We start from the raw sequence: 13,204 nt of genomic DNA, 5'->3' as shown, positions 1-13,204 counted from the left end.
TTTTGAGTCTTGCACTGTCACCCAGGCTAGAGTGCAGTGGCAAGATCTCGGCTCAGCCTCCCAAGTAGCTGGGATTACAGGCACCCACTACCACACCCAGCTAATTTTTATGTTTTTAGTAGAGACAGGGTTTCGATATGTTTGCCAGGCTGGTCTCAAATTCCTGGCCTCAAGTGATCTGCCCACCTAGGCCTCCCAAAGTGCTAGGATTACAGACGTGAGCTACCACACCTGGCCTTGAAAGATTATTTTCTATTTCTGACCCATTATATACCACCCATACTGTAGTGCTTGTATTTTCTCTCACACATACTGTATTTTTTAACTTGAGAGAGTGTATTTGATAGACTAGATGACAGTCTTTTTGAGACAGAGTTTTGCTCTTGTTGCCCAGGCTGAAGTGCAGTGGCGCAATCTTGGCTCACTGCAACCTCCGCCTCCTGGGTTCAGGGAATTCTCCTGCCTCATCCTCCCTAGTAGTTGGGAATACAGGCATGCGCCACCATGCCTGGCTAATTTTTTGTATTTTTAGTAGAGACAGGATTTCCCTGTGTTAGCCAGGATGGTCTGGATCTCCTGACCTCGTGATCCGCCCCCTCAGCCTCCCAAAGGGCTGGGATTACAGGCGTGAGCCACCACGCCCAGCCAGGTGACAGTCTTAAACTATTTGCTTAAATTACAGAATTATCTTTTCTTGATTTATCTTTGTTTTATTTGAAGGATCTTTAGAAGATAATGAATAGTATAATATTACTTTACCAGTTTACCATAATTTTAAATTGCTAATGTCTTTTGTTCCTCAGCTTCAGAATTTGAAATATAACTGCCCAGCTGTAACTATATAAGAAAATATGTAGATAAGAAATTTTCATTTTGAGTTTTTAGTATATCAAGCATGTGGTATTGTACCTAGGAAGTTTTATTGTTTTTTTGTTGTTGTTTTGTTCTTTTGCTTTTTTTTTTTTTAAAAAAAAACAAAAAACCATTACTGGAAATAGGATTTGGTGAGGGCCAGAAAGATGCATGATGTGATATGCTTATTAAAAGTTACTACTACATGACGAGTCTGTTGGTGGCTCATGCCTGTAATCCCAGCACTTTGGGAGGCTGAGGCAGGAAGTTCACTTGAGCCCAGGAGTTCATAACCAGTCTGGGTGACATAGTGACACCCAATCTCTACAAAAGATAAAAAACTAGCCGGGCATGGTGGTGCACACTTGTGGTCCCAGCTACTCTGGAGGCTGAGGTAGGAAGATCACTTGAGCCTAGGAGCTCAAGGCTGCAGTGAGCCATAATTGCGTCCCGGTACTCTGCCTGGGCAACAGAGGGAGACCCTGTCTCAACAACAACAACAACAAAAAAGAGTAAGATGTAGCTAAAAGCACCCTACTATGTGCCAGCTCATTTCTGTTTGTTTGGTTTTGTATTTCAAAGCAAAAATCACTATACATGTGATTTCTGGTTTCTTTTTACTCAACCTTAACTATGTTATTGGTTTGATGTTATTGGTTTGATTTTAACCGAAGATTTTCCTGTGTGTAAATGTTCTTTGTTGCAGCATAACTACAAGTAGTCTCATTTTTAATGTGTTGCCAAATATTTACCATATGGATTATTTACTTTATAGATTGTTTATTTACCTTATAGATTATTATTTCCTTTGTAGATCATTATCTTATAGAGCCATTGGTACCAGAATTAGAGTTTTGGGGGGTTTTTTGGTCCTAGAACTTGTTAGTGAATTACAGTCACACATTTCTTAATGGCAGGGATATGTTCTAAAAAAAATATGTCATTAGGCACTTTGCCATTGTGTGAATGTCGTAGAATGTATTTACACAAACCTAGATGGTATAGTATATACTAACTACACATCTGGGCCATACAATGTAACCTCTTGCTCCTAGGCTACAAACTTGTATAGCATATTACCATACTGAACAATTGTAACACAATGGTAAGTATTTGTGTATCTAAACATAGAAAAGGTACAGTAAAAATATGGTATCATAATCTTACAGGACCGCTGTTGTTTATGCGGTCTTGTTGATGAAAACGTCGTTATGTAGTGCATGACTATAATGGAATACTTTTGTATTGATACCTAAAAAAAACTTTTGCATAAGTTACTGCCTGACAAAAATTCTTAGCTATCAATTCTAATTTCAGTCTTGACTTAGGCCTCCTGAAAGATTTCTCAGATTCAACTACAGAAGGCCCCATACAGTGTATGATTTGCAAAAGCCTATGTAAAATATGCAATATCTGGTTGGATAACCTCTAAAACAAAAGTTTTTAACAGGAAAGGCAGCCCAAAGTTCCAGGGAGAAACATGCATTTGCAAAGCAAGGGCCATGCTTAGAAAATAAAAGTTTTTAAGGGTGAGAACTGCCATGAGAGAAAAAGCACAGAGTTTCTGGAAGATAACTGATAGAAAAAGGGCTGAACTGCCCTTTTTGTTTTGTTCATTTAATTTAAGAAATGGTACCAGAATGCCAAGATTATGTGTCCCTTCCTTCCAACAGCCATCTCTTCACTGTGCGCTGTTAGTAGCAAGAGGGCAAGGAGACATATGGTGATGACTCAGACTACCACTACTGGATAAGGTAGATAGTTCTTTAGTGGCAAGAGAGAGTTCTGGTAGTCTTGGTAGATGTATCAAGTATTGGACTGGAACTCGTCTTTCAGGAGGACCCAGAAGCTGTATTTTCTTGTGTCTCCAGCTAAATAAATGTAGGTGGGGCAAAAGCAATCATACTCACCTCATGCGTGTTGAAAATTGACAAGACCTATGCATAGCCATCAGGTGTGGTAAAATAGCAGAGTATCATGGCAGAACTGTGTGTTCATTTAAGAACAATGGGCAAGGCTCAAGACAAAATAATACAGGACCGTCACATTTCTTTTTCTTTATCCCACCCTCCCCAACCTGAGAGTTCACACACAGGATTGTATTCTTATATTTTCTTTCTATTCCTCCAGTGAAAACTCAAAGATCAAATACACTCATTTACCTTAAGCCATAATAAAGCTAACCAATGAGGCTTACTTAATGCACTATCTTTCCCAAGAGCTAATTTTGTTTTTACTAGTGAAAAACCTGTATATAGCTTCAGTCAGCATTCTCAAAGTACAGCCATGTGCCACTGTACACAAAATCTTCAGCAATAAATAAATGAAGATTTTTTAAAAAACTTTAATAGCTATATCTTTATCTGTTTTGGAAAAATAATTAGTATTTCCAATGTTATTTCAGTTATTGCTGTTTAAGACATGACTGAGGTACACAGTTAAGTTTAAAATGAGTCAGATTTTAAAAGTTAATAGGACACATGTTACATAGTATGGCAAAAATCATGAAAGGTGTTAAGCAATTGAATCCTGTTTGGGAAACACTGGCTTAGGCGTTTCATAACGCAAATGACCAAAGCTTTCCTTTTTGGACACAAAGCATCATCAGTAAGCTCAGTAGAGAAGTCACTTGCCAGCTGACTTCTCTACTGAAGATTCCCTTCAGGCTTGGAGAACTGAATGGTATCTGTAGAGTGGCAGGAAGGTCATGGGAGAGAGTCATTTTCTGTATACATTATCTTTGCTCAATAAGCATCATAATTCTTGATAATGAGTTGAGTGGAAAAGGTTTCTTGCATTTTTTTGCATTTTTAAAAACTGATCTAGATATTTGTGGCAGGAATTTTTAGAATGTCAAGAAAGCTCTCTGATTTTGTTTAGATGACATGTTAATTTGTCTAAATTTTTATGTGTTTAATTTAGATGTTGATGTTAGTGAAGATTCACCTCCTCCCCTACCTGAAAGAACTCCTGAATCGTTTGTGTTAGCAAGTGAACATAGTGAGTGTCTCTTTTGCTTTTACATTTACTTCATATTCTAATAATAAACTCCGAAAAACATACCTGATTTTAATCTATTAGCTATTGTGCTACATAATTAAATTCAAAAACAAGTAAATTGATGTTGACATGCTTTTAATTCTTTGTTTGAAAAATGCTTTTAAATTATATTTTTTACTTGCTAAGATCGATAGAAATTACTGCATTTATGTTAGATATCAGAATTCAGTTCATTTAAATGTAATTATAGGCTGGGCATGGTGGTTCAAGCCTGTGATCCTAGCACTTTGGGAGGCCTAGGCAGGTGGATCACCTGAGGTCAGGAGTTGGAGACCAGCCTGGCCAACATGGTGAAACTCCATCTCTACTAAAAATATAAAAGTTAGCTGGGCATGGTGGTGGATACCTATAATCTCAGCTACTTGAGAGGCTGAGGCAGGAGAATGACTTGAACCCGGGAGTTGGAGGTTGCAGTGAGCCGAGATTGCGCCATTGCATTCCAACCTGGGCGAAGAGCAAGATTTCGTCTCAAAAAGTAAATAAATAAATAAATGCAATTACAAAGCCAGGTGCAGTGGCTCATACCTGTAATCCCAGCACCTTGGGAGGCTGAGATGCACTGATCACCTGAGGTCAGGAGTTCAAGACCAGCGTGACCAACATGGAGAAACCCCGTCTCTACTAAAAATACAAAATTAGCCAGGCGTGGTGGCGCATGCCTGTAATCCCACCTACTTGGGAGACTGAGGCAGGAGAATTGCTTGAACCTGGGAGGTGGATATTGCAGTGAGCCGAGATCACACCATTGCACTCCAACCTGGGCAACAAGAGCAAAACTCCATCTTAAAAAAAAAAAATGCAATTATAAGTGTATTTGCAATCTGGTGTATTTTCATTCATTAAAAATAGCACTTACTGACTCATGCCTGTAATCCTGCCACTTTGGGAAACCAAGGCAGGCAGATCACGAGGTCAGGACATTAAGACCATCCTGGCTAACACACTGAAACCCTGTCTCTACTAGAAATACAAAAAATTAGCTGTGCGTGGTGGCATGCACTAGTAGTCCCAGCTGCTCGGGAGGCTGAGGCAGGAGAATCGCTTGAACCCAGGAGGCGGAGGTTGGAGTGAGCCGAGACCGTGCTACTGCACTCCAGCCTGGGCAACAGAGCAAGACTCCATCTCAGAAAAAAAAAGTAGCACTTATTTACGAAAACATTAATTGCTTTCCTTAGATTTAGGTCAGTAAACACTTCTGTTGGGTGGGCGTCACTGGATTGGTGTTAACTGAAAGACATTTAACACCACTGGAGTAGACTGAGCACATTGGCTCATACCTGTAATCGCAGCACTTTGGGAGTCCAAGGCGCGAGGATTGCTTGAGCCTAAGAGTTTGAGACCAGCCTGGGCAACACAGTGATACCTCCTCTCTTCTAAAAATAAAATAAGTATCCAGTTGTGGTGGTGGGTGCCTGTAATCCCAGCTGCTTGGGAGGCTGAGGCAGGAGAATTGCTTGAACCCAGGATGCAGAGGTTGCAGTGAGCTGAGACCACACCATTGCATTCCAGCCTGGGCAACAAGAGCAAAAAACTTCGTCTCAAAAAATAATAATAACAACAAAAAATTAGCCAGGTGTGGTGGCATGTGCCTGTAGTCCTTGCTACTCAGGAGGCTGAAGAAGAAGGATTGCTTGATCCCTGTAGTTGGAGGCTGCAGTGAGCCATGATCGCACCACTGTACTCCAGTTTGGTAACAGAGTGAGACCCCGTCTGTGGAAGAAAAAATAAAGACCACTGGAGTATCAGAACTGGGAGAAAGTGATGATACTTTAAAACATTGATAATATACTTCTCCCTATTAATCCTCTAAAAAAGAGTGCAGAAACAGCTTGATTGTATTTACAGTGTCTCATGCTCAGTGGAGGTGCTCACTTGTCTAAGTACATTTTACCAATATATTAATTTTGACTGATTTTTGTTTTGTTTCATTTGGTTTTCTTTTTATTTATTTTTTATTTATTCATTTTTTTGAGATGGAGTCTCACTCTGTCGCCCCGGCTGGAGTGCAGTGGCACGATCTCGGCTCACTGCAAGCTCCACCTCTTGGGTTCATGCCATTCTCCTGCCTCAGCCTCCCATGTAGCTGGGACTACAGGTGCCTGCCACCACACCCGGCTAATTTTTTTGTATTTTTTTTAGTAGAGGCAGGGTTTCACCGTGTTAGCCAGGATGGTCTCCATCTCCTGACCTCGTGATCTGCCCACCTCAGCCTCTCAAAGTGCTGGGATTACAGGCATGAGCCACAACGCCCGGCTAATTTTTTTGTATTTTTTTAGTAGAGACAGGGTTTCACCATGTTAGCCAGGATGGTCTCCATCTCCTGACCTCGTGATCCGCCTGCCTCAGCCTCCCAAAGTGCTGGGATTACAGGCGGGAGCCACCACGCCCGGCCTTGTTTTGTTTTATTTCGAGATGGAGTTCCACTCTGTCACTCAGGCTGGAGTGCAGTGGCACGATCTGGGCTCAAGCTGTTCTCCTGCCTCAGTCTCCTGAGCAGCTGCGATTAGAGGCATACACCATCACCCCCAACTAATTTTTTTATTAGAGATAGGGTCTCACCATGTTGGCCAGGCTGGTCTTGAACTTCTGACCTCAAGTGATCTGCCTGCCTCGGCCTCCCAAAGTGAATTTTGACTGATTTTAAGATAAATGTTGAAGAGCCAAGCACAGTGGCTTATGCCTGTGATCCCAGCACTTTGGGAGACCAAGGCAGGTGGATCTCTGTTCCATTTGCCCTAGGAGTTTGAGACCAGCCTGGGCAACATGGCAAAACCCTGTCTGTATAAAATCAAAAATTAGCCAGGCGAGGTGGCATGCACCTATAGTCCCAGCTACTCAAGAAGCTGAGATGGGAAGATTGCCTGAGCCTGGGAGGTTGAGGCTGCAGTGAGCCGAGATCGCGCCTGGTCAACAGAGTGAGACCCTGTCTCAACAACAACTAAAAAGAATGTTGAAAGCAATGAAGCGGTATACTTCAGTTGTCTAAGTCTGTCACATTGTCTATAGATTAAGCAGTATACTTCACTTGTCTGTCACATTATCTATAGACTGTAATACACTGATGACTGAATTTATTTACTTAGGTTTTGAAGGAAGGAAACATAAAAGAATGTTCTCGAATTAATGGAAACTACAATTTTTTTTTTTTAGAAACTTCAGAAATATGCTTACCCAGAAACTACAAAATTTTTGTGGAAGCGATAGTTTCTAAAATCTTTAGGATCTGTTTTTTGTATTACTTTAATGCAAAGAAATTTCAGAAATTCAAGGTGTTAATAACAATAAGATTTCATTTTTCTCAGATACACCTGTAAGATCGGAATGGAGTGAACTTCAAAGTCAGGAACGATCTGACCAAAAAAAGTCTGAAGTAAGTCCTTTTGGAATTGGAACAGTTATAGCTTAACATTTCTATTCTTTTGTTAACTAATCTTGCAGTTGTTGAAATAGGTGTCATCTTAAGATCGTTAAATATAGTTTGTAATTTTTGATCGGCATTTCTTATACTAAGATTTCAGATGAAAAGCCCATATAAAAGGTAGGGTCTGAAATTTTTTAAAAGGGTAACCTGATCTACATACAACTATCACTTTAAAGTATTGTTTTCTCAAGCTGTTTTTGAAATATGTAAATTATGCTTCAAATAATTTTGAAGGTATGAATGAAATAGGAGTTACTATTTTCAGGGTCCTAATTCTTTCTTATATTTCTAGATGCTTCCCATTATAACACTAGGCACATAGTCGCTTCTTTTGCTTTTTTCTGGCTACCTGGCATTTCTTTGACATTCGAGAAATGTTTTGACAATTAAATATTTTGAGGGCGTGGCATGGTGGCTCATGTCTGTAATCACAGCACTTTGGGAGGCCAAGCAGAAGGATCACTTGAGTCCAGGAGTTCAAGACCATCCTGGGCAACATGGGGAGACCTTATCTCTACAAAAATTTTTAAAATTAGCCAGGCGTGGTGGCGCATGTCTATGGTCCCAGCTTTTTGGGAGGCTGAGATGGGAGGATTGCTTGGGCCCCAGAGGTCAAGGCTGCAGTGAGCCATGATCACACCACTGCACTCCAGCCTGAGTGACAGAGTGAGACCCTGTCTCAACAACAACACATTTGTCCATAGGAGATAACATTTTTTATTAACATTAGTACGTTTTGTATTTTCTCCCATACTTTAATATCTCTGAAATTTAGCTACATCTTATATTTGATTTTAAGACATGATGTAGTTTAATTGACATATAAAATACAATAATGATATAATTAGTAATAGTGGCTGGCAAAACACAGCTGTATGTTCCTTCATGCAGTAGCCCATGCTTTTCAGTGCTCATCCAGAAACATTTACTCCAAGGAGAAACAGCATAACATTTAAAAATTTTAAGCCTAATTAAAAACAATTGTTTGCTTTTCCTCTGATGCTGAAAATGATAGGCCTTGATTTCTTGGGATATATACCCATAACAGACCCAGCTTTCTATTATTTGTATATAAAATGAATGTATTGTAATAGGTATTAAATGTCTTCCTCGTAGGGCTTGATAACCTCTGAAAATGAGAAATGTGGTAAGTTGTTAGATTTTTTTTTCCTTTTTACTGTAGATTTTATTGATTAATTTCTACAAAATAACGTGCTTCATAGTTCATGCTATATAGTTATTTCTGTATGTGAAAATGTCTAGGACAACTCTTGTAGAAGCTTAATATTGTACTATAATTCTTCCAAATTAATTATTACCACCAGATAGTAGTATTGATCTGGAAAATCATGGGAGCATTTACTATCAATAATTACAGGCTAATGGGAAAGAGATTTTTTTAAAAATATTTTTCTGTTTTTTATTTTCTGTTTTTAAAAACACCTAGAAGTTAGATCCCGACTTAAATAAATGCCCCAAATTTACCTACATGATGGAATTGCTTCTGTAGAAACCTATTGTTTTAGAAATCTTCCTTTTAGTACTTTTTCATTTATTTGTGAAGACCAATAAAATTGTGAAAGAATGAATGAATTTTAGTAGTTAACATCTTTTGTTACTAATCTTAAACACTGGTAATTAAAGAGTAAACTACAATCTAAACAACATAAAACTTTAAAAGTAGAGTTATTAGGCCTGGCGTGGTGGCTCACACCTATAATCCCAGCACTTTGGGAGACCCAGGCAGGCAATCACCTGAGGTCAGGAGTTCGAAACCAGCCTTGAGCAACATGGTGAAACCCCGTCTCTACTAAAAATAAAAAAAATAGCTAGGCGTCATGCCATCCGCCTGTAATCCCAGCTACTAGGGAGACTGAGGCAGGAGAATCCCTTGAACCCCGGAGGCAGAGGTTGCAGTGTGCCGAGATTGCGCCATTGCACTCCAACCCTGGCAGCAAGAGGGAAACTCCGTCTCAAAAAAAAAAAAAAAAAAAAAAACAAGTAGAGTTATTATTTCAAGGTGCAAATAGTTCATTAGTTCATTAATTAACCCTGACCTTGTTGATTTCTTTCTTTTTTTTTTTTTTTTTTTTTTTTTTTTTTTTTTTGAGACAGAGGTCTTGCTCTGTCGCCCAGGCTGGAGTGCAGTGGCGCAATCTCGGCTCACTGCAAGCTCCGCCTCCTGGGTTCACAACATTCTCCTGCCTCAGCCTCCCGAGTAGCTGGGACTACAGGCGCCCGCCACCACGCCTGGCTAATTTTTTTGTATTTTTAGTAGAGACGGGGTTTCACCATGTTAGCCAGGATGATCTCGATATCCTGGCCTCATGATCGGCTCGCCTCGGCCTCCCAAAGTGCTGGGATTACGGGCGTGAGCCACCGCGCCTGGCCTGACCTTGTTGATTTCTATACAAAGACATTTCAGTTGCAACTATTCCCTTAGAACATAGGCATATAGTATAGCTACCTTAAGGGAATGTAATATGTCAAGACCTAGATTTATGAAGTAAGAATAACGAGAATCCTCACATTGCAGCAGTACTCACTGCAGATTTCTGTGTGACCACAATAATACCTGACATGATTTTCTGTGCACACTACACTTGTATTTATATTGTTCTTGACCTGTAAAATTATGGTGCCCAGGAGAGAAAATTTTCTCTTTTCATGCTTGCCAACATTTAAAAAATTAAAGAGTTATATATATATGATGCTACAAAGGATGGTGATTAACAAAGGCTTTGTGTTGCTACTTAGATCATCCAGCGGGAGGTATTCACTATGAAATGTGCATAGAATGTCCACCTACTTTCAGTGACAAGAGAGAACAAATATCAGAAAATCCAACAGAAGCCACAGATATTGGTAATTTGTTTAATAAATAATTTTTAGTAAGTAGTTAACACTGGCAGGAATGAGAAAAGCTCATTTGCCGTTGTGAAATGACACTTGCCAAGAATAAAACATGATTTTCCGAAGTTGCTTGGACTAGTCATGAAATAAATGAAATACTTAATTCTATTTCACATTGAGATTAAAAACCAAAATAGAAAACTGCAGTATAAAAAATCTTTTGTGTTGGAAAGACTGAATTATCATGGATATTTTTCTTACATTGTGATAAAATTGGTTTTATTTCCAGCATAAGATTTTTAAAAGAAGCAATCATTTTCAGTTATTCCAAATAAATTTACAATTGTTTTGCATTTACCAAGTTTTGTTTGGCTTAAATTCTAAATTCCCTTGTGGAAATTTATTTGTTCCAGAAAATGAGAATGTCTGTGGACATGGTTTTTAGTAGTTTGAAAGTATTTCTGAACACTGACTAGTTATTGTGGTGTTTTCACTGTAGGTTTTGGTAATCGATGTGGAAAACCCAAAGGACCAAGAGATCCACCTTCAGAATGGACATGATTCAGGGAGCTAAAAGACACTTTAAGTTAATACTGGAAAATTCAGGTGCCACTGAAAGCCAGATTTATAGTATTCCATCTTTAATATGTGGGACTAACAGCAGTGTAGATTGTTACCTTAATATTTTTTTGCTGGGACCATCTACCTGCCTTATACTACAGTTAGGAAAAAGTATTACATATGGTTTATTTTGAAACTTCAAGTATTATTGCCTTAATGTCTCTTAACCCTGTTACACGCTGCTTGTAGACATGTTAATATAGTAATACTTTTATGATATATTGAGTTTAAGGACTACTCTTTTTCTGTTTTATCATGTATGCATTATTTTGTATATGTACAGGGCAAGTAGGTATATAATTTGATAAAGTTGCAATTGAAATATTATTAACAGAAGATGTAAGAAATTTCTGCATGGTCTAAATCTTTGTGTACTTTATTTGTAAATTATTTGCCCTGGAGTTTTAGAAAATAGTTTCTGAATTTTAAACTTGCTGGATTCATGCAGCCAGCTTTGCAGGTTATCAGAGATCAAAGATTGTAATAATAATTTTGTAAATTGTAAGCAAAAAGTTATTTTTATATTATATACAGTCTAATTGTTCATCCTAATTGTTCCTGTTTTCATCTAGTCAGAGATTCAGTAAGTGCCTTGGAACAATATTGAATTCTCTTAGCTTGTGTGTGTTTCTTTAATATTTGAACTCAACTGGGATTAGAAGACTATCAAAATACATGTATGTTTCAGGATATTTGACCTGTCATTAAAAAAAACAAACAATTTTACAGTGCCTACTTGTTGCCTTGGCTTTTCATTTCTCATTCCTAGGATATTGGACTTAACTATCAGCCTTCTTGCTGGCTCAGTCTTGGTATGAAATGAATGTGAATGGGGTTTAATTTCTTTTTTTTTTTCTTTTTTTAGACAGAGTATTGCTCTGTCACCCAGGCTGGAGTACAGTGGTACCATCTTGGCTCACTGTAACCTCCACTTCTGAGGTTCAAGTGATTCTCCTGTCTCAGCCTCCCAAGTAGCCTGCCACGACGCCTGGCTAATTTTTGTATTTTCAGTAGAGATGTTGGCGAGGCTGGTCTCAAACTCCTGAACTCAGGTGGTCCACCTACCTTGGCCTCTCCAAATGCTGGGATTACAGGCATGAGTCACCATGCCAGGCCTAATCTCTTAATTAAGGAATAGAGAGTACCTTCTGCAAAAAACATGGTTCTGCGGATTCTAAATACTTATTGCTCCTAGGCATTCCTCATCCTTATCATTATTAGCCTACCAAAGTCCTAGTAGAAAACCCAACAGAGGGGGCCAGACCGGGTGGCTCACGCCTGTAATTCCAGCCCTTTGGGAGGCCAAGGCAGGCAGATCACTTGAGGTCAGGAGTTCAAGACCAGTCTGGCCAACATGGTGAAACCCCATCTCTACTAAAATTACAAAAAAATTAGCTGGGCATGGTGGCACATGCCTGGAATCCCAGGTACTCAGGAGGCTGAGGCAGAAGAATTGCTTGAACCAAGGAGATGGAAGTTGCAGTGAGCTGAGATCGCACCACTGCACTCCAACCTGGGCAACAGAGCAAGACTACGTCTCAAAAAAAAAAAAAAAAGAAAAGAAAAGAAAACCAAACCAAGGGGATGTTGAGAATGGGAACTGGTTTCTTCTCATCCCATGACTGGAGCACAGATTCCATTCCTCAATACTAAGTCTGAATTTTCACAACCATAGATTGGAATTGTTGGATATCTGTATTTTCCCTCTGCATACAAAAGATTGAAGAAATTGTAAAACTAAAGTACATGGAAAACCTTATATGAGTAGAAGGGGGATTGTTGTGGAGGAGAAAGTAATACTACAATTTCATGTTAAATTTGTTTTAAAGCTAACTGGTCTTCATGTTGATCCCTGTTGATCCCTTAGGATTTTTTTTTTTTTTTTTTTTTTTTTAGACTGAACTTTGCTCTTGTCGCCCAGGCTGGAGTGTAATGGCGCAATCCCGGCTTACTGCAACCTCTGCCTCCTGGGTTCAAGCAATTCTCCTGCCTCAGCCTCCTTAGTAGCTGGGCTTCCAGGTGCCCACCACCAAGCCCAACTAATTATTTTTGTATTTTTAGTAGAGACGGTGTTTTGCCATGTTGACCAGGCTGGTCTTGAACTCCTGACCTCAGGTGATCTGCCCGCCTCAGCCTCCGAAAGTGCTGGGATTACAGGCGTGAGCCACCACACCTGGCCAATCCCTTAGAATTTGAAAATTTTCTGTATGCTTTGGTAATAAGGAAGTGGTAATACAGTGGATGCTTGTCATTTTCAAGACACAGGCACTCTTGTAATAGATCTATTCCTAATACAATGTAAACTGAAATAAAAGCATAACTGAAAAAATTTTTAGCCCCTTCACACACTTGATGAGTTATCGTAGACTACTAAAATCATAAGGATTTTTGTGGTTG

At 39.2% G+C, this 13,204-nt stretch overlaps 1 protein-coding gene across 2 annotated transcripts in view; it reads left to right on the top strand.

Annotated features, from left to right (window-relative positions):
* Positions 1–11,538, top strand: part of PTPN12 (protein tyrosine phosphatase non-receptor type 12) — a 103,364-nt gene extending 91,826 nt beyond the window's left edge. For both annotated transcript variants that reach the window (XM_004045637.5, XM_055392518.2), the window contains exons 14-18: positions 3,775–3,852; positions 7,215–7,282; positions 8,450–8,480; positions 10,091–10,198; positions 10,686–11,538. In XM_004045637.5, the coding sequence (XP_004045685.1) occupies positions 3,775–3,852; positions 7,215–7,282; positions 8,450–8,480; positions 10,091–10,198; positions 10,686–10,747 (347 nt within the window). In that variant the 3' untranslated portion in view covers positions 10,748–11,538. The remainder of the gene's footprint in view (positions 1–3,774; positions 3,853–7,214; positions 7,283–8,449; positions 8,481–10,090; positions 10,199–10,685) is intronic.
* The last annotated feature ends 1,666 nt before the right edge of the window (positions 11,539–13,204 follow it).

Source organism: Gorilla gorilla, chromosome 6 (genome assembly GCF_029281585.2).
Source record: "Gorilla gorilla gorilla isolate KB3781 chromosome 6, NHGRI_mGorGor1-v2.1_pri, whole genome shotgun sequence".
NCBI lineage: Eukaryota > Metazoa > Chordata > Mammalia > Primates > Hominidae > Gorilla > Gorilla gorilla.
The sequence above is the reverse complement of the archived record's forward strand: the minus strand, read 5'-3'. Positions and strand labels throughout refer to the sequence as shown.